This window comes from Rhinolophus ferrumequinum, chromosome 4 (assembly GCF_004115265.2).
Source record: "Rhinolophus ferrumequinum isolate MPI-CBG mRhiFer1 chromosome 4, mRhiFer1_v1.p, whole genome shotgun sequence".
In the NCBI taxonomy this organism is placed as follows: Eukaryota; Metazoa; Chordata; class Mammalia; order Chiroptera; family Rhinolophidae; genus Rhinolophus; species Rhinolophus ferrumequinum.
The window spans coordinates 631,340-656,698 of record NC_046287.1 but is presented as its reverse complement, the minus strand read 5'-3'; the positions used below and the strand labels follow the sequence as shown (position 1 = coordinate 656,698).

Below are 25,359 nucleotides of genomic sequence, written 5' to 3'. Positions count from 1 at the left end.
AAAACACACAAAGGGATGCGATGTCACCAGTGTCGTGAAAAGAGTGAGGTCGGGCCAGGTCCGACCACAGCCCGCAGGGCCCTGCAGCTGTGACCCTAGCCCGGGAGACGGGTGTGAGTGCCCCTGGTGACAGGGACAGAGGGCGTCATTGCTGCTTGTTGGTGGCTTGTTCAGGGCCCGAGTACACGTGCAGCGGTGGGAAGTCTCGTTGGTGGGCACAGAAATTCTGTCCCGTCTGCGTGCAGACAGTGCCCCACTGCCGTCCCTGCCCCACCAGCTGTGGTTCTGGGAAGTGAGCCTGCGGTCGGGCCACAATCAGCCCCCAGGGCGGCTCCAGCCTAGTCTCCCGGCTGCCGGACGGCGACGGCTGCCTGCCCGAGCGGCACACGGGCACTGCTCCCGCCCTCATCCCATTTCTCTTCTTTGGCACCCGGGCTACGCGTTTCCACCCTGTTGGCTACTGTCCGGCCCTGTGCGTTCGGCAGGTCACTTACTCCTGAGCCTCGGTTTCCCCACCTGTAACTTGGACGTGAGAACCGCTGGCACACAGGGTTCTGAGGACCAGGCACACGGTTGGGAGCCCGAGACAGTGACGTGTCCACGACCTGCCCGTCTGCGTGTCACTGCCATTGCCTGACTTGGGGCCTGACAACACTGTCACGTCCTCAGCCATCGTTCCAGCAGCCCCTGGGCCTCACGGCAGCCCTTCAGCTGCTGACACGGCCACTTCCTTGTGTCTCTGCGTCCGTGGCCTGAGTTGGCTGTCTACCCTCTTCTGCCTTCCACCCTGGGCTCTTCTTATCCTCACACTCGAGTTTCTCTGACGATGTTTTTTGGCTTTTTAATGCACTTCACTGTGACCACAGGTTACGAGTGCACATAGGACTGTGTGCTCTTTTGCTGCCGTGGAGGACAGCAGACGCCGTCAGACATGTGCATTGCTGCATCCACACTTGTCTCGCTGCCCACTCACCCGCCCACTCGCTTCCCCACATTTACAAGCACTCGCTATGTGCCAGGCACTGTGCTGGGTGCAGGGTTGTCAAAGGCGAAGGGACAGCCTGGCCGTCGCCGAGCGTGAAGTCTGGGGGACAGCGTCCAGAAAGGCTTCCAGGAGGGCTAATGTGTGAGCTGCGTGCCAGTGGGTGGGGCAGGGTGTGGGTCGGGGTGGGCACTCTGGCAGCAGCGCGGGCCTGGCGGAGGCACAGCGTGGGCTACGGGAGGGAAAGGCCACAGGGCTCCCAGGGTGAAGGCACATCCTATCCCAGCCCGATCACGTCGTGTGACGGTCTCGGAATTATGTCCCCACTACGTTCACATAAGTCAGGACACATGCTCACAAGGTGACACCCTCCCCTTCTTGTGTGGAGAGGGCAGCCAGGAGAAAGCCTGGGAAGGTGCAGGTGAGAAGAACAAGGTGCCTGAGTGCCCAGGAACATGAAGTCCTCTGGTTAATTTGGGGACCTCACAGGGTCTTGAGCTGTGACTTGGCGGCCGGAACGCGCGGCACGAGCCCTGACCGTCCTATGTGCTGCGCTGTGGTCACAGCACGTTACAGGGCTGTATGAGCCACCTTCATCGTCATGGGGGAGACGCTTACACACAGGGTGCCAGGGTGCCCTGCACTAACGGGACCTCCCAGCACAGTGCCTGGTATATAGAATCAGAACAGGCAACAAGAGCAGTTGTATGGAAAGTCCAGAGAAAGGAGGTAAATAAATTCATGCGTTCCGGGCTAGGAGCATGTTGTACTTACATCTGACCTTGGGTAGGGCTGACGCTCTGGGAACTCAGAGTCCTAAACAAAACAACGAACCACAGTGTGGGGGCCTGCTTGCAGGACCGGCTGTGGCGCCCCCCAGCCTGCTCCCCGTCCCTCGTCCACGGGCGCCCAGCGCGTTCCCTCGCTCACTCGGCCAGGGCTGCTCGCCCTCCTCCCTGGTGGCCGTGAAGCCCCCTGATTTTTAAAACTTCTGCTGGACACAGACACCCTGCCTCACTGTGTCACAGGACCTGGTAGGGGACAGTCGCCGAGACAGATTGAGGGGAAGTTTCGTTGGGGTGAGGAGTGTCCTGTGTCGTCCCTGTGCTGGGAAGTGAGTGGAGAGCTGGCCCTGTGTCTCAGAACAGGCCCCCACCCATGTGCTCAGAAGGGATGCGCTGGACCAAGTCGGGGCGGGTGGGAGATGGGAGGAGACCACTGCTCAGAGCCCCGAGGGCACTGCCAGGTCTGCGTCTCGGGCAGGGGTTTGGGGCCCCCGGCGGTCTGAGACCACGGGACAAACGTCCTGCAGCGGACAAAGCGGGCCCTGGGCGGCCCACGTGGGGTGACACTGGGCACCGTCCCCAGTCCTGTCCTCTCTTCTGTCCCTCTGTGTCCACAGCACCTCCCCCTATTTACCTGTTTGGCTGCAAGACTGCAAAGCTTCTGAAACATACTTTCAACAGGAAATTCCTTCTGAAGCATCAGTTACCTGTTTCCATGCTAAGTAGCCAGTGGTCCCTGGACAATGTACTGGGTGGGGAGGGGACCTATGGGTGGCAGAGCGGGCGTGGAACGGGGACCTGAGTGGCCCTGGGGGGCTGCCCGCCTACTGCACCTATAGGCTGGCAACATGAACGGAGACCTGCCTGGTGCCTGTGGCCCTCAGGGGCCTGTGGGTCTGTGGGGACCAGCGCGCTGGCAGAGGCTACCTGGATGCCAATGGAGGCACGTGCGCCCCTGAGGAAGTCCTCGGCCTTGGATGCCAGGATGGCCTTGTCGCCAGTCCGTGCTGGGCCGCTCTGGCTGTCGGACGCGTGGCGCTGGGCAGCGGCCGTCTCTAGGGCCAGACTCATGGCCTTGTTGCTGTCCAGACTGTCCGTGGAGTTGTAGAGGCCACGGCCATCCTGGGGCCACGGGGATGTCCTTTGGGCACGGCTGTCCTGGTAGGCGTCCTGCGTGGACTCCGTGCTGCTCTGCGCCGTCACCGAGATCAGAGGCTTGGAAGTGGTCCGCGGGGGCACGGGGGGCGGGGTCTTCTTGTAATTTGTGTATGAGATAGCTGTAAGGAGAACAGGAGTCCCAAGTCAACAGACGTGCATGTCCCCTCCTCCCCCGCACAGAGAGCCAGTTGGCAGCGTCCCGTGTCCACCCCAGGACCCATCACGCAAGTCCGTTCCCAGTGTCCAGCCTGAGGAAGCAATGCAACAGGGGGACGCTGTGTAGCAGGCGTCTACATGCATACGCTCTCAACAGTTACAAGGAGGCGAGACGTCCGGCAATGGCAACAAGGCAGTTGCTCCATAATTTTCACACGGCTCACGGCAGTGGAGAAAATGCTCATTCTGTAACGCTGGCAAAAAGGCAGGATACACTAAGTTATCTCCAGACGGAGAACATATTTGTGAAAGATTACAAGAACCTAAAACCGTCAGTCTTGGTCCTACTGTGTGACAATATGGGCGACTAATTTCTCTCCCATTTTTCTGTATGTCCTAAAAATGCTTATAACGAACAGGTATCCCTTCTATAATGGAGAAAATACTGTAAGTAATATCAGAAGGTTGTTTGCTCCCATGAGTACACACTTACTGGTTATAAACACAGTCAACTGATAAGGAACGCCATGTCTCCACATCCATCCCACCCAAATCCCCTCACCTCTGCCTGTCAACAGCCGCTTCAGCTTGTTCACCCCGCCTGGTGCACACGGGCTGCACACGGGCTGCACACGGGTCACACATGGGTCACACATGGGCCATACACATGGGTCACACATGGGCCGTGCACACGGGCCACACATGGGCCGTGCACACGGGCCGTGCACACGGGCCGCACACGGGCCGCACACAGGCCACACATAGGTCTCACACGGGCCGCACAATGACTCTGCTGAAGCAAAGCCGAAGTATTTGGAGGTGAGACTGTGTTTGGGTCTCGTACATGCTGCCCAAGAGTCATCAGGGCTGTTTGCCCGGCTCAGGTGTTACTGTTATCACAGCAAAGGATGAGCGTCCTAGCAACCGTTTGGTGTGAGTGGGTTTCCCACCACTGCTGCTTATTTTTCTGTATCTGGAAGCGAAGCACCGACAGAAGTGCCTCTGAAAGGGAATCCAGGTGCCCCGCGTCACAGCGCCACGCAGGCACAGCACTCCACGTGTGTGCAGGCTGAGGGCTGCTGGCCGGCTCCACGCCCAGACGCGCACAGAGCACGGACGTCCTGGCGGGGGCTGAGCGGCGTCTGTAGGGACAGACTTGAGCAAGCTTCCTGCTGCGGCACGTGGAAACACCATTTCTGCTGCTCTGCTCCCAGGGACTTCCATGTCCCCTCCTATTCATCAATTATTGTTTAATCTGTGTGGGTGAATTTTCCTAATAAATACTCAGATAAACACGGGCAAATAAAACGAGTTTTTCATGTCAGGACGATATAGAGTTTTAAGGCATAAAATTGCACATGAAAATGTATGAAGTTGGTACATTTTTAAAAGAATGCGTGGGAAAGAGATCTGAGGGCAGAAAACAGAGGCAGGAAGACGGTTATTAGGAAGGAGGCTTTGAACTTTGTCTACACCAGAAAAACATCTAAAATCATCTGTTTGTTTGAAGACTTTTTCCCTGAATGTGAACCAACCTTCAAAGGAAAATAGTTGGAAATGGCTGTGTTCCAGGCCTGATTCAGGGGACGCAGAGACGCTGACGATAAGGGTCCCACCCTCAAAGCTTGGCCTCTCCCGCCCCCTGGGCAGGCTTTTCCTCCTGTCCACCTCGCCACCTCTGCCCTCAGCCAGGGTGACCTCACATCCTCAACCATGGCCTGTCCCACGCTTGGTGTGAAAGTGGCTCAGCTATTCTGGGTGGTTTAAGGGGCCCTTCGTGTCCCCCTGATGTCAGTCAATCCCACATGCGTTCGTTCACCCCTCGACCTCGCAGTCCTGAAGAAACTGCTGAAAGCCCTGGGTCAAAAGGACTGTTGGACGGGAAGATGGGAAGAGGCTGCGGCTGGGAACACTGCTGGCAGAGAAAAAGGGAGGAGGAGGAGGCCTCACCCGCAAACGCTGTGCCCCAAACGCACAGCTTCATCTCGAGCACACACACGAGGCTCCATGCTGGACTGCACTGTCCAGTCGCACAGCCACATTTCAGTGACATGAACTGCTACGGTATTTAAACATCTAAACCACAAGTAATGCCAGTTTCTCTGTGGCTCCAGCGGTTTCAGCTGCTCGGCAGTTACAGCAGCTGGTGGTGTCTGTACGGACGGGGCGGCTGGTGTACGTTTTCCCCGGCAAAGTTGGCACCAGGGTCATCCTCCTACCTGGCCCCCAGGGGACAGAAGGCCAATGGAAGTGACCACAAGGCTTCCCTGTAGGCCTCCAAAGTGCTGGGTTGGCACATCTACTGCAGGAGAGTTTGGAGAAACACATTTTATTTGAGATACACGACCTTGAATGAGATGCAACACATGGCTGCCCAGTCTATACTCCTATGTGACTTCGAGTCATCTCAAATGTGAACACATCATTCCTTTAAACACGCCTAATTCTGCATGTACACCTGTAGGGCTGGACACCATTTCTGAACTCAATCACTGGACATCATCTGCAAGCCAAAAAGGACATTTAAAAGTTAGCCTTGTACCGAATAAAGCACAAATACGTAATCGAGATGAAGGATGTTTTGTAGCAGCAAGCATTGCATTCTGTTTGGATGTAACAGCCACACTCAAATCCACTGCACTCTCTGACTTAGAAATTCAAAGATAACAGCATAAGAGGAATTACAGTAATTGAGTGGATGTCTAAACGAGAGTCTGGATAGTGGAGAAACCAAACTTTGAAGGTGAAAGATTCAGCATAAAAAATTACAGCTATTTTGATGTTTTAATTAATGTTACTCTCAGAATACAAGTGTAAAGGAAACAGGACATAACAATCGCACCCCAAATGCATGCACACAATGGTTTCCCGAAAGTCACAAAAACTTCCGTGGGCCATCCAAGTTCTGGGGCAACATTGATGGGTTAGCAGCAAAGACAGATCTCAAACATTCCAACTAGCAAGAAATTAGAGTCTAAGCAGCACTTAACATCCTGTAGACAGAGGGAAGTGATGACAGCTGCTTCACTGTTCGAGATACTTCCTGTTTTCACTTTAAATATCTAAAAATCACATCACATAATAAGAACTTGGAGTTTTCTAAAGAAATACTGAGAATGAACCACTTTTAATGATGTGAAGAGTCACGTAAGTTTCTAAGCACACAATGTTCAAAGGGCCAGGCAGTAAGTAAAATGATTACCCAAAAAGGGGACAGACACATTAGCAGAGGTGGCACGCACTGGGGGTCTGATGATTAGACAGCGATATGAAACAAGAAAGCATGGTGTGGTGCCCTCCAAATTGACTGTTTTGTAGGATGCAATTATGTCTCCAGTCTTTGAAAATGGGAAGCTTTAAACTTAGATGAAAAACATTTTTGCAAAGAATGATTATTTTCAGTGGAAACGTTGACAGATCAATAACAGTGACACAACTGCGTGGCAACTGGATGACTTTGATTAATCTGTTCTCTGAGAAGTTGCAAATTGTATAGCAGATGCACCTGTCATATTTCTTCACAATTGGTGTGTGTGTGTGTGTGTGTGTGTACTTCGTTTCATTCTAGACATTTAATTTTGAATGGAGTCTATGTTAAAGTGGTTCCAGAATTATATTTTCACTATCAAAATTTGGGGAGGGGTATGTCATGCAGGGTGTCATGTGGGGTCTCAGCTCCCGCTCCCCACATAAGAACGCAGGCTACGGTGAGGCCAAAAAGGAACACCCACGGAGCCATAGGTAGGGGAGTCACACCACTATAGTCTCACTGGCGGCTGGGTTGGAGACATAGGAAGCAGGAGCCACACTATCTGCAACCTGCCGTCCACTTCTCTTTGCCAACCAACCCCACTTGCTGGCTGCAATCTGCCGTGCTAACTGCAATCCGCTCTTGCTAGCTCAGCCACCATCTTCTTGCTAACCCCCATTTTCTGCTAGCGTAGCCATGGCAGTTATATTAGTGGCCAATGGCTCACTGGTTACAGCTGATGGCCAACTAGCCACAGTTGATGGCCATCCAATCACAGTTGATGGCCATTTACTACCTGAGCCAGCACCTTTCCACGTGAGGCCGAGAGCCTGGAAAGTGCACTCCTGGCTCTGTTCCCACAGGGTACTTCTTAGGTGGTGTTTTGTCTGATGATGAAATCACGGGTTTCCATATCTGCACAGAGCCAACAGTGAGTGCAGGCTGCCGACCTACATACATCAGTACATGCAGAGTCACTAATGTCTCCTTACTAAGGAAAAGAAAATGACTTTCCATGACAAAAAATCAGTAAAATAATTTATAAAAAAAAGGGTACTTGCAAGAGTAAAAACAATACCTAACTTCTGACTAAACTTACTGATGCTCAGGGAATACACCCTAAATATTGTCCGGTTCTTCTACAGAGTGTAGTAAGAAACTCAGAAGGTTCCCAAACCTATAACACGGATGACACATCATAACCTCCAGGCGAGCCCCGCACCTGGGCCGGCATTTGGAACGGTCTCTGTGCCTGTCTCCTTGAGAGCAAGTGCTCCTATGGCCGACGGCAGCTGAGCCAGTAAATCAGAGAGCTGCGTGGGCCAGAGGTCCTGCGTGCACACTTGGAGCCTGCTGGGATCCATACGCCCCAGCAGTGTGCACTAGCTGAACACGGCCCACTCCTCGAGTGGCCAGAAGGGAAGCGAGAGGGGCTGGACGTGGGGAGGCCATTCTGGCACCATGGTTAGGGGGCATCGGGCTGCGGGCTCCCCCCGACCTTCTGCAAAAGGGGATAGATGGCTGTTTGCTAACAAAGCTGCCAGACCCAGTGCAAGGAGCACACCCTATGCAAACAGGGTGAGCTCTGAACTCCTGCTTTGTCCTAGTTGCTGAAACAGACCTGCTCCAAGTCCCCATCCATAACACTACCACGAACACCAGTCGCTTCTGACACGCGGCAACAATGGGCTCCCTGCAGCCTTCTGCTGTCTCGGGAAAGCGTGTCCATCACTCGCACAAGGCACAGGGCACGGAGACAGCCGGCTGGCATGAAAACAAACGCACAGTGAGTCACCCTGTAACAAGGCTTTGAGATAAGAACACAGACTGTACTCGGACCAAAGTGGCAGTTTACTGTCCTTTTCAGAAGCCGCTCCTAGCGTGGTGGCCAGCAGGCTGACTCCTGTTACTGTGTTCCAGCTCACACTTTATTCTTTATTTAAAAAACAACCCGCCCTGGACTTCTGGAGCTTCTTGAAATGAGTACTGCCAGTTCTGTAATGAGCTGTAAGATGTCCTACAAGCCATCCACAGAAAGACTGAGCCACTAATTCACGTGTTCCCCAAATGTTTATTTATGCCCTACGGCGTGCTGGGTGTTCCTGCTGTCACATGGAAACTTTGAACCTGTAACTCTCCTTTAAACGCAGAAAAATCACTCGCAGAATGAAAGCCATCGGCAAGCTGGCAGCAGTACTCACATCTCACGGCACTTTAGAGAGAGGAAAGCTTCCTGGGCGCTGAGCTTGAGAAGGTGACCGGATTTGCCTCTCAGTACCGTTCCCCCAAATGCGCTGCACGTGACCCCAAATTATGCAGAGTGGGGATTTTCTTGGTAGCACTGGCCACCTTGAGCCTGAGTGGATGCCACTGTGTCACAGCGGCCACTGTCCACATCGTTGCAAAGAAAGAAAACTAAATAAATGACACTAAGCAATTTGATTTTAAAGTATTGTTACCATATTTCTTTTTTCCTGAAGGAGCAAAGGTATTTTCTTTTCAATGTTCTCATAATGTTTTATAATTTTATGAATTTAAATAGCCTGTTTTAATTTAATGCTTTCTAAACTAACATATTGTAAGGAGTAAAAGCCATAGAATCCATGCTTTGTAAACATATTTTGAGACATTAAATATATACAAGTAGTAAATTTAATTCTCCATTGTGGCCTAAATTTTTTTCATCCAATATCCCTGTGTCTTTAAAAGAGAAGTACGTTTTAAAAATATATGGAAATTAGAATTTGTTTTGTTTGTTTTAATAGTATGTTCTTTTGTTGGAACTTGTCTGCTCAGGGTGTTGGGAGGGAAGGAATTCATTCATGGTGGCACCTACACTGATTAGAGGCAGAGCAATCAGGGGAGGCTTCCTGGAGAAGGCTGCTGAGTTGAGGTCCTGTAGCGAGGGAAGAGGCACAAAGCCCAGGGAAGCAAGTTCTGGGCTGAACACACAGCGGATGCGAAGGAACAGAATGAGGCGATTTCGGGGAGAGTGAGTGCTGGTGGGGTGGCAGGGCAGCTGGAGGGCTCGCTGGGCTAGAGTCTCTGTAGAGGGCAGCAGCCTTTCCTTGGTGGGAACAGGAGACCAAGAGAGGGCATGAGGCGCAAAGTGCTGGGATTGGACTGTATTTTGGAGAAGAAAATCCTGGAGGCGGTGTGGAGGCACGATGAGGGCGGACGGGAAGTCTGAGCAGGGGACCAAGCAGCAGACCAGGCAGAGGCCCAGGGGGCATGGTCGCAGCCTCAGCAGACCCAGCGGGAACGCTGTGCCGCGGGGGAGGGAGCCTGGACACACGTCAACTGGTGTCTTCACACCTGGTAGAGGTGACGGCTCTACCCACCCCTCGGTGCACTCACTCATGTATTTAATCGGTGCTGATTTAGGTCACAGGATATAAACGACCCACCTAACTGGCTTACTTATCCTCAGGTTAAACAGTTATTTCTTGTAACCAGTCGTGAGGACAACGCGGGATGTCCTACATGACCTCCGACTAGATCCACACGCCTGTATCTCCCTGTGGTCCTGCTTAGGTGACACATCGTTACAACTGTAAAGGGTGTAAAGCAGTAGGAGTCAGGAATCCGTGGCTCCAGTTTCAATCCCATGGGGGCAAGTGGACCCTGACACGCTCACCTGTACGGGGACAGAATGACAGACTTCACTGGACACCATGTCATGCGGGGTCACAGCTCCTGCTCTCCGCATAAGAACGCAGGATATGGTGAGGCCAAAAAGGAACACCCACGGAGCCATAGATAGGGGAGTCAGACCATTATATTCTCGCTGGCGGCTGGGTTGGAGACACAGGAGGCAGGAGCCACACGATCTGCAATCCGCTGTCGGGTTCTCTGCCTGCCAACCAACGAACCAGCCAACAAACACAGCAACGGCAGTTATATCAGTGGCCAATGGCTAACTGGTTACAGCTGACGGCCAACTAGTCACAGCTGACGGCCATCTACTACCCGAGTCAGCACCTTCCCACGTGAGGCTGAGAGCCTGGAAACTGCTCTCTGGGACTCTGTCCCCAAACACTGCACGGCTGTTTCTCCTGGCCCACATAAGTGGACAGGTGGGTACTGCTAAGAGAGGTGTTTTGGAAGGAGAGAGCAGATTATTTATTAGGGAACATCTTTGGGAATACATTTGTTCTTGCTCTCACATGGAGTTCCCCGTTCAAATGCACAGCTGTTTCTGAAACCTGGGAAGCACACGTTTAACCCCCACACGCCTCTTCTGCGGACACACATTAGACACTGGCCCTTGGGAGGTGCCACTGGACGCTGCCTGCTCGTCCTCCTTCCACTCAGTGCTCGTGTCCATCCCAATCCCGCACCGTCCCTGCCAGTGCTTCTTGGGCCCCCGTCTCCACCAGGTCCTGTAGGTGTCTGTGCTCTGTGTGCAGGTACTAACCCTCTGACTTCTCTCGCTGGTCCTGACTGTCCACTACCCTGGCCAGAGGGTCTCCAGCAGGAGCAGATAAAGCAACAGATGATTCTCTGATTGTGGCTCAAAGAAAAGACGGTAATGAAGTCACAGAGTATGTCCACTTTCACATGTTTAGGCTGTGTATCTTGACTTCTAAAATGCACATGTCCTTGGAAAGGAGAAGCAGCAAGGAGGATTTCTGCAGAGCCCTTCTTACCCTTCAGAGGTCTCAGCACTGCAGTCAGACACACCCCGAGGCAAATGTCCTCTCGGCCTCAGATTCAGGGATGGGACGCACTTCAAAGGCCTGACCATGGCTCCTCTCACAACAAAGAGCTTCTCAGAGCTTCACACAAACACCAGCACTGGCATTTTCTGGGCCGAAGTCCTGCAGGTGACCGTGACAGCCACGGGGACGTTTGCAGGAGCATCTGGGCTGACGGATGACGCACAATGCCCCCATGTTCCAGTTTCTGGAATCACAGCACAGATCTATGCTGCCACGCAGGGCAGACACGACGGGAGGAAAACCCCTGTACCACATCACGTGGGCTCCCACCTGGCCGTAGGTGAGGTGCTTCTTGCACGACTGCCTGGCAGCCGCTGAGGACTTGGTTTCGTGTCATCAGCGTGAACTTGAATTTCTTACCAGGATTCATGGAACGTGCCTAGTAGAGCACCGGCCCCGGCGTGTCTGTCTGACGCGGGGTCAGGTTCCAGCGAAGACCTTATGCATTCATTCATTCATTCATACTCAACGAGTACCCACTGAAATCCTCGTTGGGCAGACACAAAAATGCCCCCAGATGTTCACGTGTGGGTCCCTGGCACCTCACATGGCGAGAGGCACTGTGCCGATGTGGTTGAAGCTGGGAAATGACTCTGAATCAGGTGACTGGGCCCCACGGAACCCCCAGGGCCTCACCCAAGGGAGACAGGCGGGTTTGAGTCAGAGCACACGTGAGGACGGCTGGGACCAGCTCACAGTCCCCTGTGGGAGCTAAGGAAGGCAGCCAGACTCCAGAGGCTCGAGGCTATCTCAGACACCGGAAATTATTACGTACCCTTGAGAGATAAGTCACTCTACAAACAATCAAATAAAAACGAGCTTATGGAAGGTTCCTCTGTCAGCTTTGTATGGATTTTCCCTTTGTCTCAATGACTTCTAGAATCAGTAGTGACATGTGCTGAGAAAATTTTTGACCCAGAGAAAAATCATTATAACCTAATTTTACAGCATTTTCCTCCATGACATCAATAACATTCTCTCCCTAGAAAAATCGGGTGAAATGCATATTTAGACAAGTAAATCTGTCTGATAAATCATTCCACAGATGAGAAGGAAACCATGTGTGAAATGAAAGTTAGATATTTTCAAAGCCACTTCATTTAAAGGGAGGACACTAATCAATGAGGAGTTTGTCATAATGAGGGGACCAAACGCGTGGGGTGCAGACACGCGTGTGGTCGTGGGTCACACTGCCCAGCAGTGCACCCTCGTCCCAACTGACCTCCTGGACTTCAGATGGACACAGCTGCTGCGGCCGAACCACCAGGTGCTTTTGGGTGCTCAGGGAACAAACAGGCACCCAAGCCCCAGACGCGCCAAGCATTCCAGCAGCCCCAGCCTGTCAGAGCTTAAAAGAGATGCTGAAAACTGTATTTCTACATCCTTAACAAACCCTCCACACATACATATAAGAGATGATTATTGCTACATGAACATTACAATTACACATTTGCATCTTACAAAGGTGAGACAACCTCATGACATCAGCTTTGGCTTTTCAAGGATGCAAAAAAAAAAAAAAATCCTATTAAATAAGTCCTATTCTTCAAAATAATCAGTGTGAATGTTTCTGAAGATAACTTTTCTGGAATTGTTTTCAAGAGGTAGTTTTAGAACCATCAGAGAAAATCAATTTGTCAAAATAATCTTTCTCTGCGCACACTCTCATACACATGTTGACAAGGGAAGCCATTAGATGTTGGTGGCAGTATATGGTCCCCAGCTGCGTGGACAGCCACTGAAACTCATTCTCCCAGGGCCAGGAAGCTCTGTCCCTACTTGGGTGTCTCTGTTTTCCAGACAGGGATGTTTTCATTTCTTTGGCATCTTTCACACTCTTATTGAACAGACTTGTTGCATGCCATCTCAATTCTAATTAGGCAAGAAGTGTTGTAAGTATTTAACAGATAAAGCTTAGAGTAAAACAGGGAAAGTGAGGAACTAATGATTTATCTGCACTCACATTTCTTTAAAATAGCAGCTTGTAAGGGACAATGCTATTGTCCCCAGTGTTTTCCATTCTCTTATTGGATTCTCAGGCCGTCCCACCTCTGGCCATCCCCAATGGTCTGGAAGAAATTCTGAGTCAATAACTATGCCAAGACCCAGCAGGAACTTTGAAGAGAAACATCTTTCGTAATTTATTTGGTGCATACGTTTTGGGAATACAAAATGTACTTGGTAAAATGGTGTGTACATAAATTAGAATTTTAGTCTCAGTTCTGCACTGGTTCTTGCATTATTTCTATGAAACCTGTTTTATTTTTATTTCTCCTATAATGCCAGCTCTAAAACAAAAAGTCATTTTCTACTAGGTAATTATTGTTTCAAAGCATCTCTGAAGACCATTCGTGCTGAGTTGTTACTTGCTCATAAGAGACACTCGACAAATGTCGGTGGACCTACCAGTAAGGGTCTCTTGGAGTGTGTGTATTTAAATGCGGTGATCCTAAAGCTCCCTGCTTCCCTAGGTTTCTAGTTTGCTAACTGTTCACGTTTGTTCTTCTCACAGGGCAGAGCGTGAGAGCTGTCCCTGCCTTCAGGAAGGGGGAAGCAAGTGGGACAAGACACCTAAGAGCAGAGCCAGAGGCCCGCAGGCCCCCTGGTGGCACCTTGACGCACCGGCGGCCTGTAGGCGTCACCCGGACCAGCGGAGGGCGCTGCCCTCCACTCGCGGGCCGGGCCTCCCCAGTGGAGTGCACCGCTGCCACCCAGCGCCTCCTTCTGCCTCGCCCCCCACAGGCTTGGCCGTCAGGATAGCGTTCCCTTGGGCGCCACAAAGGACCTGAAAACATCTCTGAGAACCATTCGTTGGACCACTCCTCCTGTAAACCCCTCAGAAAGCTGACAAGACCCGGAGCGGGCAGTGGGGCAAGCTGTGCGTCCAGGCTGTCCCCACCAGCCCTCTGGGACCGTGTCCCCCCAGGTGCGCGACAGCTCAGGGCCTAGGCAGCGGCGTGACTCGTGCAACTTGTTAACTCCGTGCCAGCACCCCAAATTCTCGCCGAGTGCCTCAGCGCGCAAACCAAAAGCTGTTTGTCCCCTTCTCCCTCTCTGGTGCCCGTGCCAGTTATCGGGAAGAACATGCCAGTTCGTCTCAGAACCGCCCTCTGACACCTGGCCGCGTCCCACGCCTGTGACACTCAGGTCACACCGCTGCTAGGCCCAGGCGGCCGTGCTGAGCCTTCACACGCAGCGGGGCGACCTTTCACCGAGTGCCGCGTTCTGCGGGTTTCTCCAGCCGAGCAGTATACACTCCCTGTGCTATGGACACCCGCGGTGCGTACCAGGTGGGATATTTAGGTCGGCGGTTCATTTCCAGGGCGTGGCCATGTTTCCCGTAAGACCTGGAGGACGCGGCGCCGTCGAGTGGCCCAGCCCACGGATGATCAGTGACTTTCCATCAACGATCGCTTTGCTTCGCAGCCGTGAGCCCCGTGCATGGACCTGCTGACGCAGCAGCGGAGCCGGACACCGCGGGGAGCCCAGGGGCCGCGGCTCCTCCGCTGGTTTCACTGCGGTCGATTCAACTTCGACATTTAAAACACAACCACCTTCCAAGTATCAGCGCCTACATTTTTTTCTCTACGAAACTTTACAAGGTATACTTGATTATTTCTAAAAACCTTGATAATTAGATTTCATTCTAAGAAAAAGAACAGTTAGCTATGAAAGACCTGTTTCAAAGCACCCTTCCTTGCAGATGTGACAGTGGAACACATGATGGGAAAGTCACGGCCTCACAGAGTCAAGGACGCTGTGGCGAAGCCCCGCCCCTCCTGGGCAAGCTGGCACACCTGTGGGGCGGGGGGAGGGGGGCGGGGGGCGGTCCTTACCTGCGGTGGCCCTGACGGCCGAGGGCAGAGCGGAGGGCGTCATGGCGGGAATGCACTCGTCGTCCTGGGAGTAGCCAGCTTGGATGGCTCGCAGGTAGCTGTGGCTCCGCGTCCGGAAGCAGCCGGGCAGGTCCAGCGCGTCCATGGCCTGAGACTCCGCCTCGCTGAAGACCGACTCGCACACCGACTCGAGCTGCCCGTTGACCTCGGCTTCGCTCATCTGCGACACACGGGGCACAGTCAGCGAGAGGCCGGGGCCGCACGGCCGCCCCTGATCCCATTAGTCTTGTGTGTTCAGCGTCATTAGCCCGAAACAGGCAACGGGAAGCTCTTAAGCCTGGGGAATAGTTCGCTGGGTCATTTCTTAGGAAACACTGAGAACACACTCAAGGCTCTGCTCAGTGGGGGAGCTCAGCGCTGCCCACGCGGCGCGCCGTCGGGGCAGGGCGGCTGCAGGGCGTCTGTGCGGCGCGGGGGACCGCGCGTGGCACCCGCTTTCCCCGAGGTTCCTGGGTGGTGATGCTCTCCTGTTTCCCATGAGCCAAATCCCGTGTTAAGTGGAAATGCAGTGAAATGAAATTCGGCACTAAGGCAAGACAATGGGGCGGGAGAAAGGGTGAGAATTTTAAGAATGAAAAGTGGAAACTGACTGGACACATGTCAGCTCACGGGTGGGCAGAGGACGTGAAGCCCACGGGCTCCTGGGCAGATGTCAGCGACGCAGGGGTGATTTCGCCAGTACGGGTGGGGGGCCTCTGATACTGACCTCCCGTCGCTACTATATCTGGGGTCCGCCCCTCATGCGTATCGCACGCGCGTTAACACGTAAGCCTGCGGGGTGCCTGCTGTTGACGCCTGCGCCCCCGCTCGCGGAGTCATGTGCAGGAGAGAGCAGAGTCAGGGCTCAGAGAAGAGCTGCGGCGGGCCTGCTAGGGCCTTGGCATCTCCGCCACATGGTCTCCCTGTCCGGCCGTCCTGCCCTGGGCTCACCAGAGGTGGCGGGAGCCTGGGCCAGAAAACCGGGACTCATCTGGACGCCAGGGAGACCCCACTGCAAATCCACGCTGACACGTGCCCTCTGATGCCCACGCCCTGCTCTCCTCAGTCTCACACGTCCAGCGGTTGTCCCACCACTTAAATGTCGCCAACAACTTCCTGGATGCCCGCCCGGGGTTATATTACAGGTAAATGAGAAAAGTATTGTTTTAAACACCAGATTAGTTCTTTTCCTGTTCAGAGTAGCATCAGGTGAAAGAATCAGATTCCCTTGACAAGGGACAAATGTGACACCTCTGCCCACCTTGAATGGCAGACCTGAGGCAGGCTCCACTGCTGTCACCTGAGGTTACTGACATGCTGAGGAGTCCACATTTGATAGTCACTGGTTCTAGAGATGACAGAGGAGTGCGCATGAGGGCTGACAGGCAGGTTGCCAGCCTGAGGCCACAGTGCGAGAACCAGCTGTAGCTGTGTGGCCAGAAAAGCCAGAGAGACGTAAGGGTCTCATCTGACTCATCTTACTGGCCTGAGGGCCTCTGATGCTGGGTGGAGTCAGACCATCCAGGGCAGAGACACACTGTGACCTTTCCATCAGGGTGGCATCAGGTACCCCGTGAGTGAAACGCATCAGACACACGCATACAGGATTGAAATGTGACATTTTCCAGACTACAAGTTTCTTTCAACCTAAGTTTTCCCTTATGTGGAATTTTATCAAAAAGTCTCGGGTTGTTTTATGCCATTTATGTCAAAGATCCATGTTAGACAACTTGAAAAAGCCAAAATCTGAGTGAAGTCGCTCTGGAAGTGACGTGACTGCTCCCCAAACAAACAGAAAGTGCTGAGAAGGCTCTCCAGTTGGCCGACAGAGGCACAGGAGTGCTCTGTTGCCCGAGAGCTGATGTGTTCCCGAGCATCTGGAGAAGTGAACAAAACTCTGCACTGGAGCTCAAAGCAGGCTCAGTCTGAAGTGTCCCAGAGGCCTCAGTCACTGGGAATACCTGTGTAGCCCGATGCACCCCACTTCTTGTTTTGTGAACCATAAACTCAGAAACGCAATTCAAACTGCTTCTAGAGGACAGGGCACGAGGAAGCAGAGAAAATCAGGAAAATGGTGAGGGTGCCAGGGTCAGGAGGGCGCTGTCCTTTGATGGCACAGGGCTCTACCTGAAGCCAATGGCGGGCTTCTCGGCAGTCACGAAAGGGAACATTTACAGAGCAAGCATGACATGGTGACACTGGAAGCCTTGCGCACAGCTGGTGGGGATGTGAGATGGTGCGGCTGCTGTGGAAATCGTCCTGCAACTCCTCAGGAAGCTCAGAGCAGCTGCTTCTGACGCAGCGGTGCACGTGGGTTATTTCTGCAGGACCTGAACGAGGCGGGAGCACTTGCTCCCACACCCTCAGCAGCAGCTTCACAGGCACCAAAGGTGCGGCGATGAGGGTGTAGCAACAGGTGATGACAAGCCAACGTGGTCCCTCCAAACAACAGCATTGCTCAGCCCCGAGAAGGAAGGAAAGCCGGCATGTGCTACCACACGGATGGACCCTGAGGACACTGTGCTGAGTGACGAAGCCGGGCACAGAAGGACAAGCAAATACTGCAGGATTCCCCTCGTGTGAGGTCCCGAGCGTCGTCCGCACAGAGACAGGCAGTGGTACGGTGGGTGCCACGGCTGGGGGTGGGGGGTCCGGGGTGTTCAATGAAAGCAGAGTTTGAGTTTTTCAAGATGGAACAGTTCTGGAGATGGTGGGCTGTTTGCACATCAACGTGACTGTACGTAATGCCCTGAACTGTGCACTAAAGGTGGTAAATTTCAGGTTATGTGTATTTGACCACAATTAACAAAAAGGATGCATGACAGAAAGAGAGGCCATGACGGAGCCGAAACACCCTTGTAAAGACAAGGAGGCAGAGACCAGGAGAGGTGGGATGGCGGCGTGAGGAAGGGTCTTGGGCAGGGAGGCTGCAGAGCGCCCCTACAGGCCGTTCCTGGCACTGCATCCTCCTGCTCAGCTTTCCCGCCGGAGCAATTGTCAGGTTGTCAGAATTATCCAGCTGTGGATGAACAGACATAAAGTCGATGCAGAGACTAGACTGTCATGGCGACAGTGAATTCAGGAGGATGCAGCCAGACTGAGCCTCAGGAAGATGATAGATGCTGCCCCACGGGCAGTGACAGGGGACCAAGATGGGAGCTTCATACTGTGCACGCGGCCTTGGCACGATGTCGCCTTTTCACTCGTGACTGAAATGCCCACTGTGAATGCCCGGTTGACAGCAGAGGTACACTGGGCCGCAGACACCCTGAGAACCAGGTTGGTGACCAGCTGAGTAGGTGACAAGACACACGTTCTAATGGGGAAGAGGCGCAGGCGGACACGCCACGGGAATGGCTGACGCCACGTCAGTGCCCTGCCTGAGTCTTTTCCCTCTGGGGCCTCCATCTCCTCATGTAGCAAGGAGCCAGTGCTAGGCTGGGGGATGCGGCTGCTTTTTGGGCCCACCTACCACCTCGTACCTGCACGAACAGGAAGGACACATGCCGCTGGCTCGTCTGGAGAGGACAGAGCTGAGGGGGGCAATGTCTCCCAGAAACACCAGCAGGTTGAGGCTGCTGGCATTGGTGTGGGACACAGGCCCTCCTCAGGGGCAGTGGGGACGAGATGCAGGAAAGGGAGCTGCTTGGTGTGGGGGGCACGGGAGGATGGGGAGGGGCAAGGGGCTGCTTGGGGCCACCTGCTCACCTCTGTGCAGGACTCTGGGCCACAAATCCCTGCTCTGACCCTTCTGGTGTCAGGCAGGTAGCTGCTCCCAGGCTCTGTCCGTCGCCTGCCTCCGCCATCTGTGTCCTACTCTGCTGCACCGCGAGCCCCAGCCCAGCCCGGAAAGAGCTGGGTGACAGTGACTGACAGAATCGCCCAGCGCACGCCTTTGCAAAGCAGACCAGTACGACGTGGGCATTCATCAGGTGACACGAAGGTCAGAGGGCCCGAGGTCTGCTAACACGCATCGGGACGTGTGAAGTGTGGGCGTGACTCCGCCTGTGGTTGGGTCAGTGTGTGCACACGCGCACCGAGTGGGAAGCTGTCGGCTGGGCAGCCGTGCTCTGAGACAGAGGGCACGACCTTCTGAGAGTGACGACGACGGCGGGAGCTGTGTGCTGGACTGACAGGCTGGCAAATCCCAGTGTGCTCTGAAGAACGTCAGCAATGAAAAAGTGGCCTGAAGAGTTGAGGACAAAGTGGCCGGCCGTGTCCAGGGGACTGCGGCAGCCCCGACTCATGGCAGGTGCTCAGGAGACTTTCTTACAACACCGTACGCAGGCCCGACTCTGTCCCTGGACAACGAAGGAGGAGGTCACGGTGGCTTAGAAATTTCACAGGTGTCAGGGGCGGATGGTAATTTGACCTGGGCTCCGACGGGAGCCATGCTCGGTGGCCACTCCACAGGAAGTGGAGGAAAGCGTTAAGTGTGAGCCTGGAAAACTCAAGGCCAGCTCCAACACTATTTTTAAAGGCAGTTAAAACCAGTGACAACGTGTTGAATGAAAAATTATAAGACTCGACCTTATTCGTCCTAAACATTCGGTGCTCAGCACTCCTAGCCCTGCTCACCTGGCTGCTCCTCTCCGACCACACCTGTGGGCCTGAGTGAAATGTGTCATTCACCTGGGACAAATCCTTCTCAGAGCCACACGTCCACTGAGCCTGATCAATTCCATTCTTGAGTGACACCAAGCCCCACAGCACATTTTCAACTCTTTCTACGGGACCTTCCAAAGGCCAGTTTGGGGGAATGACATAACGGCACTGTAGGCAGAGCCTGCTCACCACACAGTGTCCCCCGGCCTCGTTTCACTGGGAAAACGTGCTGAGAAAGAATGACACTGTGAGCTCACTCAGCTCAGATCAAGGAGGCTGGGAGGACAGCTGATCAGTCAGCCTCACTCCCAGATCAATGGAAGGGTCACACAGTCCTACGTAAACACAGCACGGGCCGGTCTCGTGAAGTTCTCATGAAGTTTGGGTCTGTAATCAGTGAAAGGCACCTCCACGTCTGCCCCTGGCCTTCCCCACACATGCTGGACACTGTCCCCCTGGCAGGGAGACTTCAGGGATGACGTGGCTGTCGTGACTGGGCCCCAGGGGACAGGGGACAGGAAGGATCCCTGACCTGGCTCACACAGCTGGCCTGACTCAGCGTGCTGACAGCTCTCATGTAACTCTGGTTCCGGGATCGGAATTTCGGGGAGTTGTAGTTGGCAGAGGGTTCCAGGCTGTGGCTGGCAGGCCCATCACTTGCGGCTTGCAGGTAGCTCTGGCTATAAGAGAGAGAAACGAAGAGAGAAGGCGGGCTGTGAGCATCACTCAGGGGCACAGAGGGGTCATTTGGGCCGACAATAAGAGGCTGCTGTAAAGTTCCCAGGGTACCTCTGCCTTGTGTACGTATCCTGAGGTTCACACTTACAAGTGTGAATTTCATCCAAAGTAACCAGGGAGGCTACTTACAAAAGCGCTTTGAACCTGACACTTTATGCAGGAAATCAGGACCACTCCACATTCCTACAAAGTGCTGCAGGCACTGGTCATCGCACAGCCTGGCAGTGAGCTCGGCTCCTGAGCAGAAGCCAGAAACCTGGGAGAGTCTCGTCACACCCTGCGAGCTTCTGGCAGCTCACGTACTCAGGAAAACAAGGAACAAAGGCCATCCTTCACTTTTAACTTCTGCGAAGTGGTCCAGGCTACGCAACTCAAACATATGGGCAGGGCAGCTTGACAAATTCAATCCACTGTGTTATTACAACGGCCCTCTCTCCCAAACGCCCTTAAAAAATCCATTTTCTCTGGTTTCCCTTCTTGCTATTTTGTAAAATGTTCAAAGTATGAGAACACGTGAGGATGCTGGCAGGCAGAGAGGGTCAGCTCAGCTTAAATTTCTGGCACATGAACTCCTTTCATTCCAAGGCTTGTCGACAGTCCTCCCACAGCGGACACATAAACGAATGACTGGCTGGCTGGCACGTGGACCGGACAGGGTAGGGGCGTGCCACTCGGGCTCAGTCCGCCAGCTGCAGGCTCGACTTGCTTTTCAGAGTGAACTCGATGTCATTTGTTTTCCCTGTGACTCACTACTTTCTTTAAAAAAAATGGGACAGCAGAGTAAAAACTGGGCTCAATTATAAGTTCTGATTAAGCAAAGCCCATTTACTACAGACTTGAAGTCATCTCTTCTGCTAAAATTAATCATTACTATATTTTATATACCGTGTTTCCCCGAAAATAAGGCCTAGCCGGACAGTCAGCTCTAATGTGTCTTTCGGAGCAAAAATTAATGTAAGACCCGGTCTTATTGTACTATAATATAAGACACGGTCTTATATAACATAAAATAAGACTGGGTCTTATATTACTTTTTGCTCCAAAAGACACGTTAGAGCTGACTGTCCGGCTAGGTCTTATTTTCGGGGAAACACGGTAGTAATATAATATAATTTATATTGTAATAACTTTTGTTTTAAAACCAGGTACATGACCCATTCCAGCTCCCACCTACGTTCCCTGCACGGAAAACATACACAAGAAAACGGGAGAAATTAGCTGGAAGCCGCCTGACTGGGGACCGAAGGCAGCTGTCTGAAGAATCCCGCCCGCGCGGCCGGCTTCAGGTGCGGGCCTGCAGGTCGCCAGCAGGGGGCGCCGGTCCTCCGCGCCTCCCGGCACCGCAGGGCCGACTGGCAGGAAGGCCGGGGAGCAAACACCCACGCGCGGCCTCCTGAGTGTCCCCACACGGAACTAGCCAGTGAACTGCCGCCAAATGCCAGCAGCACCCCGAGACTGTCACGCGTGTTGGGGCTCCCCTGGACTCCGCATATGACCACGGCTTGTCATGCTTCTGTGTCTGTGCGTTCAGTACAGCGCCACGTGCAGGAGCCTCAGGGGGCTGCCCGGGCTCCTGGGCGCTGGGCTCACTTTCCTCTTTGCAAAAATGTCAGCTCTCTGCATCCCTCCGCCTCCTGCGTGTCCTTGAAATGGCTGATTTCATACCTTGCATTCCTACCCATCAGTGCTGATACGGTACTTTCTCCAGCCGAAGCGCTGTCACGTCTGATTAGCACTGTCCTCTCCCACGTCAGCACTCTCCCAGCACACGTGTCTCCGGGGCTGAGCCCCTGAGGGAGGGACTCGTGTCCTCTCCCCGGGGGTCCACGCTGTGCAGCCCTTGCTGGCCATGACCGGCACAGCCTCAGAGCCGAGCAGAGGGCCCTGGAGGTGGCTGGAGGTGGTATTCACACAGGATTCGGTTTATTTTGTGATTCCGTTTAAAATATCTCTTGTAAAAAGAATAAGTGAATGAACTAACCAGAAACAGTGTTGGAGACAAAGAGGAAAAACTGAGGATTGCTAGATGGGGGGGGGTGCGGGTGAAGGGATTGAAGGGCAGTCGGTGACCACAGGATGGCCACGGGGTTTGAAAATTAATCTGGGGAACGTAATTTAGTGGTTACCAGAGGGTAAGGGGGTTGGGGGGTGGGAGATGAGGGTAAGGGGGATCAAATATGTGGTGATGGAAGGAGAACTGACTCTGGGTGGTGAACACACAATGTAATTTATAGATGATGTGATATAGAATTGCACACCTGAAATCTATGTAATTTTAATAACAATTGTCACCCCAATAAATTTAAATAAAAAAAAAAGAGAAAAAAAAATAAAAAAATAAAATAAAATATCTCTTGTAACTCCCAGTGATTCTCTTTATTCCAAACCTGGGCATACCACTAAAAGGACGGTCGCCACTGTAGAAAGCTAACGAAAGTTTTTCTATTGAACAGACTGACAACTGTCACACTTGCCACCCACCACTGTGCTGGACACTGAGCAACCACTTCCCGTTGCACTGACCCATCCGCCTCACAGGAATGCCAGGAATACTATAGGCAGGCCCCCTCCCCCCCAGTAACCCTCCCTGTGACAGTGGGGGGCCTGAGGCGCTGTAGCAGGTCCCTGGCCCAGGCCCAGGGAGTGAATGGCCGGCAGGACTCGGGGCCCAGGCAGGCGGACTCCGGAATTCGGGTTTCTGGCCTGAGGTCTCTGCTGCCAAATCAGCAGCACAGAGCCAAGGGCCTGGTGCTCTAACGCCTATGTTTTACAATGTTTTAAGCAGCCAACTTCAGCCTTATGAGGCTTAGCACATTTTTTTATTATAGTGGTTTAGCATTTTATAATGCAGTGCCAACAAGGCCAGGCATCCTGCAAAATCACAGATCTGGAGACTGAAAATCAGACACTGGGATTGGGAGTCTCAGTCAAGGTCAGGGCTGGAGGTCAGGGCTGCCTTCTGCCCCAGCAAGGCCTGGCTGGGACCCGGAGGCCTCCCGCCAGGACCCTCCCTTGCTTTTCCTTAGAAATCCGTCAGCGGGATCCCTTATTGTTTTGAGATTCTCTCTCAGCCCCTTGGAGTTCCCTCAAAATGAGAATTCCCACTTCAGCAGCCCAGTCGTCAGAGATGGGAAATATTTTCATGTAGAGAATTGGTGGTAGCCCAGGAATTTTTAAAAGGAAATCATAAAAAAATTTTCTGGAATAACACCAAAATAATTTTTTCTAGTTTTTTTCCTTTTCATATGATCTAACCTTAGGGAGTCATATATGCATAAATGGGACTGGAACCCTGCTTTGGAAAGACGTAAGAGCAAAAAAGTAATTGTGTAGAGAATGCCAAGTTTCCCACTACTCTGCTTTTCCAGCTGTCTGCTGGTCCTGCCTCCCAAACCTGTGCTGTGACTTCAGATCACTGCAGAAACAAATTTACATGAGAAAGCATGCCTCCCAGACGGAAGCAAGAGCCACACAAAACAAACCATCCGTTCATCCCTGTCACCTCAGAAAAGTGGGGGAGATTCTATGTAGGTTGGATGAAGCAGGAGTATGACACTTTTTAAATACTAAATGTGTAATTCCAAACATAGACGGCAGCTTCCCACTTTTATACATAGAATGCGACGCCAGCAGCAGGCATATGTATAAGGCTCTTTCCTCCGTCACATGGAGAATGGGACACTCCACACAGCCTGTGGGGTGGTGACTGTCTCTGTCTCGCGCTCTCTGGCTCTCTCTCTGCTGTATCCCTCCTACACATGGAGTTATTCTAAGGTCTTTCAGTACACATTTCACGTAATCTCACAGTGAATGCTTTTTTCCACATTATTTCCGTACTGACACTGAGTGTCCTCTCGGCCACGACCGGTCACAGCATGCTCGTTCCACACGCTCTGGGTGGAAAACCACGGCAACATCCAAGTGCTGGTGGGGCCATTGCCGGGCACCCCACGTCCCTCCTCCCGGCCTCTGAGGCCACTGCAGATGCTCAGCAAAGCCACATCACTATTTTGTCACCTTAGGGCGTGAACCGTGTCCCTGTAACCCCTCCAGTGAGTCCACGGGGAGGCACTGAGCGGCTCCGAGCAGGGTCCTCCCTTCCCAGTGAAAGGTGGGTTCTTTATCACAGTGGTGACGGCCCTTCCCGGGAACATAATGTGGAGGGCAGCGGCCACTTGCAGCCGACGGGGCTCAGGGCTGGTGGCTGGCTGACTGCTGCCCAGTCGGGGCTGCCCCCTGGCCCTGCCCCGTCACGCTCTGCATGCCCTCTGCTCTGAGCCAGTGCTGGGCAGGACTCCAGGACGTGGCACCAAGAGCTCCCAAACGCACCGCAATGAGGTGTCAGACAAGGGCGTCTGCTTGGTACTCGGTGCTAGAAAGACCCTTTTAAATGCGGTCACAGCAGCCTAATTCAGCTCACAGGTGCTGTCACTCGCTTCACGCACTGTGACATGTACAGAGTCCCAAATAAGGACAGTGGTCACAGAGGCACTGCCAGGCAGTCCTGACCAGTGTCCCCATCCATGCTCTGAACCTACCTGCCGGTGACGAGAGGCCTCAGGCATTCCGGGCTTTCTGTGTGGAGACCACCCGAGCTGGGCTGTCAGCTGATGACATTGTGACCCTGAAACCCTGCAAGTCGCCTGGAGGCCTTGGACATGGGGATGCGGTGTAGGCCCCTCCCTGAGGGCAGCTCAGACCTTTCCGCCTTCTATTGAAACAGGTCAGACACACAAAGCTCAAAATCAGGGTTCTCTCACCCACGTTACGGCTTGGAGGGACCTCGCCGGACATATAAGGAGAGGTGACCCAGAGGAGGGTGGGCCACGCCGGGTCACCATCCGAGGGGCTTCCTGGAGTGCGAGACTTTCCTGTGACTGGCGAGGTCCCCTCACTCCCCGCTGTCCCCGTCACTGCCGGTCTTCCTGCTCTGCTCCCCTTCCTCTGCCCTCACGTTTGCTACTTGACTGGACGGGCACTTGTGACCTTGCATGGAATTCTGCAGCTGCCCTTGAGCCGCGTGCCAGGAGCTGTGCTGGTGTCAGAAGACAACAGGACGAACAGTAACTGCCAGACAGATTTCAGATGG

General features: G+C 53.3%; 1 protein-coding gene across 2 annotated transcripts in view; it reads right to left on the bottom strand.

The window, feature by feature from the left end:
* The window catches only part of DLGAP2 (DLG associated protein 2), a 452,087-nt gene that overhangs the window by 24,159 nt on the left and 402,569 nt on the right, over positions 1-25,359 (bottom strand). For both annotated transcript variants that reach the window (XM_033104757.1, XM_033104759.1), the window contains 4 exons: positions 20,065-20,212; positions 14,889-15,108; positions 2,695-3,044; positions 1,757-1,798 (listed from right to left, as the gene is read on the bottom strand). In XM_033104757.1, coding sequence (XP_032960648.1) covers positions 1,757-1,798; positions 2,695-3,044; positions 14,889-15,108; positions 20,065-20,212 — 760 coding nt within the window. The remainder of the gene's footprint in view (positions 1-1,756; positions 1,799-2,694; positions 3,045-14,888; positions 15,109-20,064; positions 20,213-25,359) is intronic.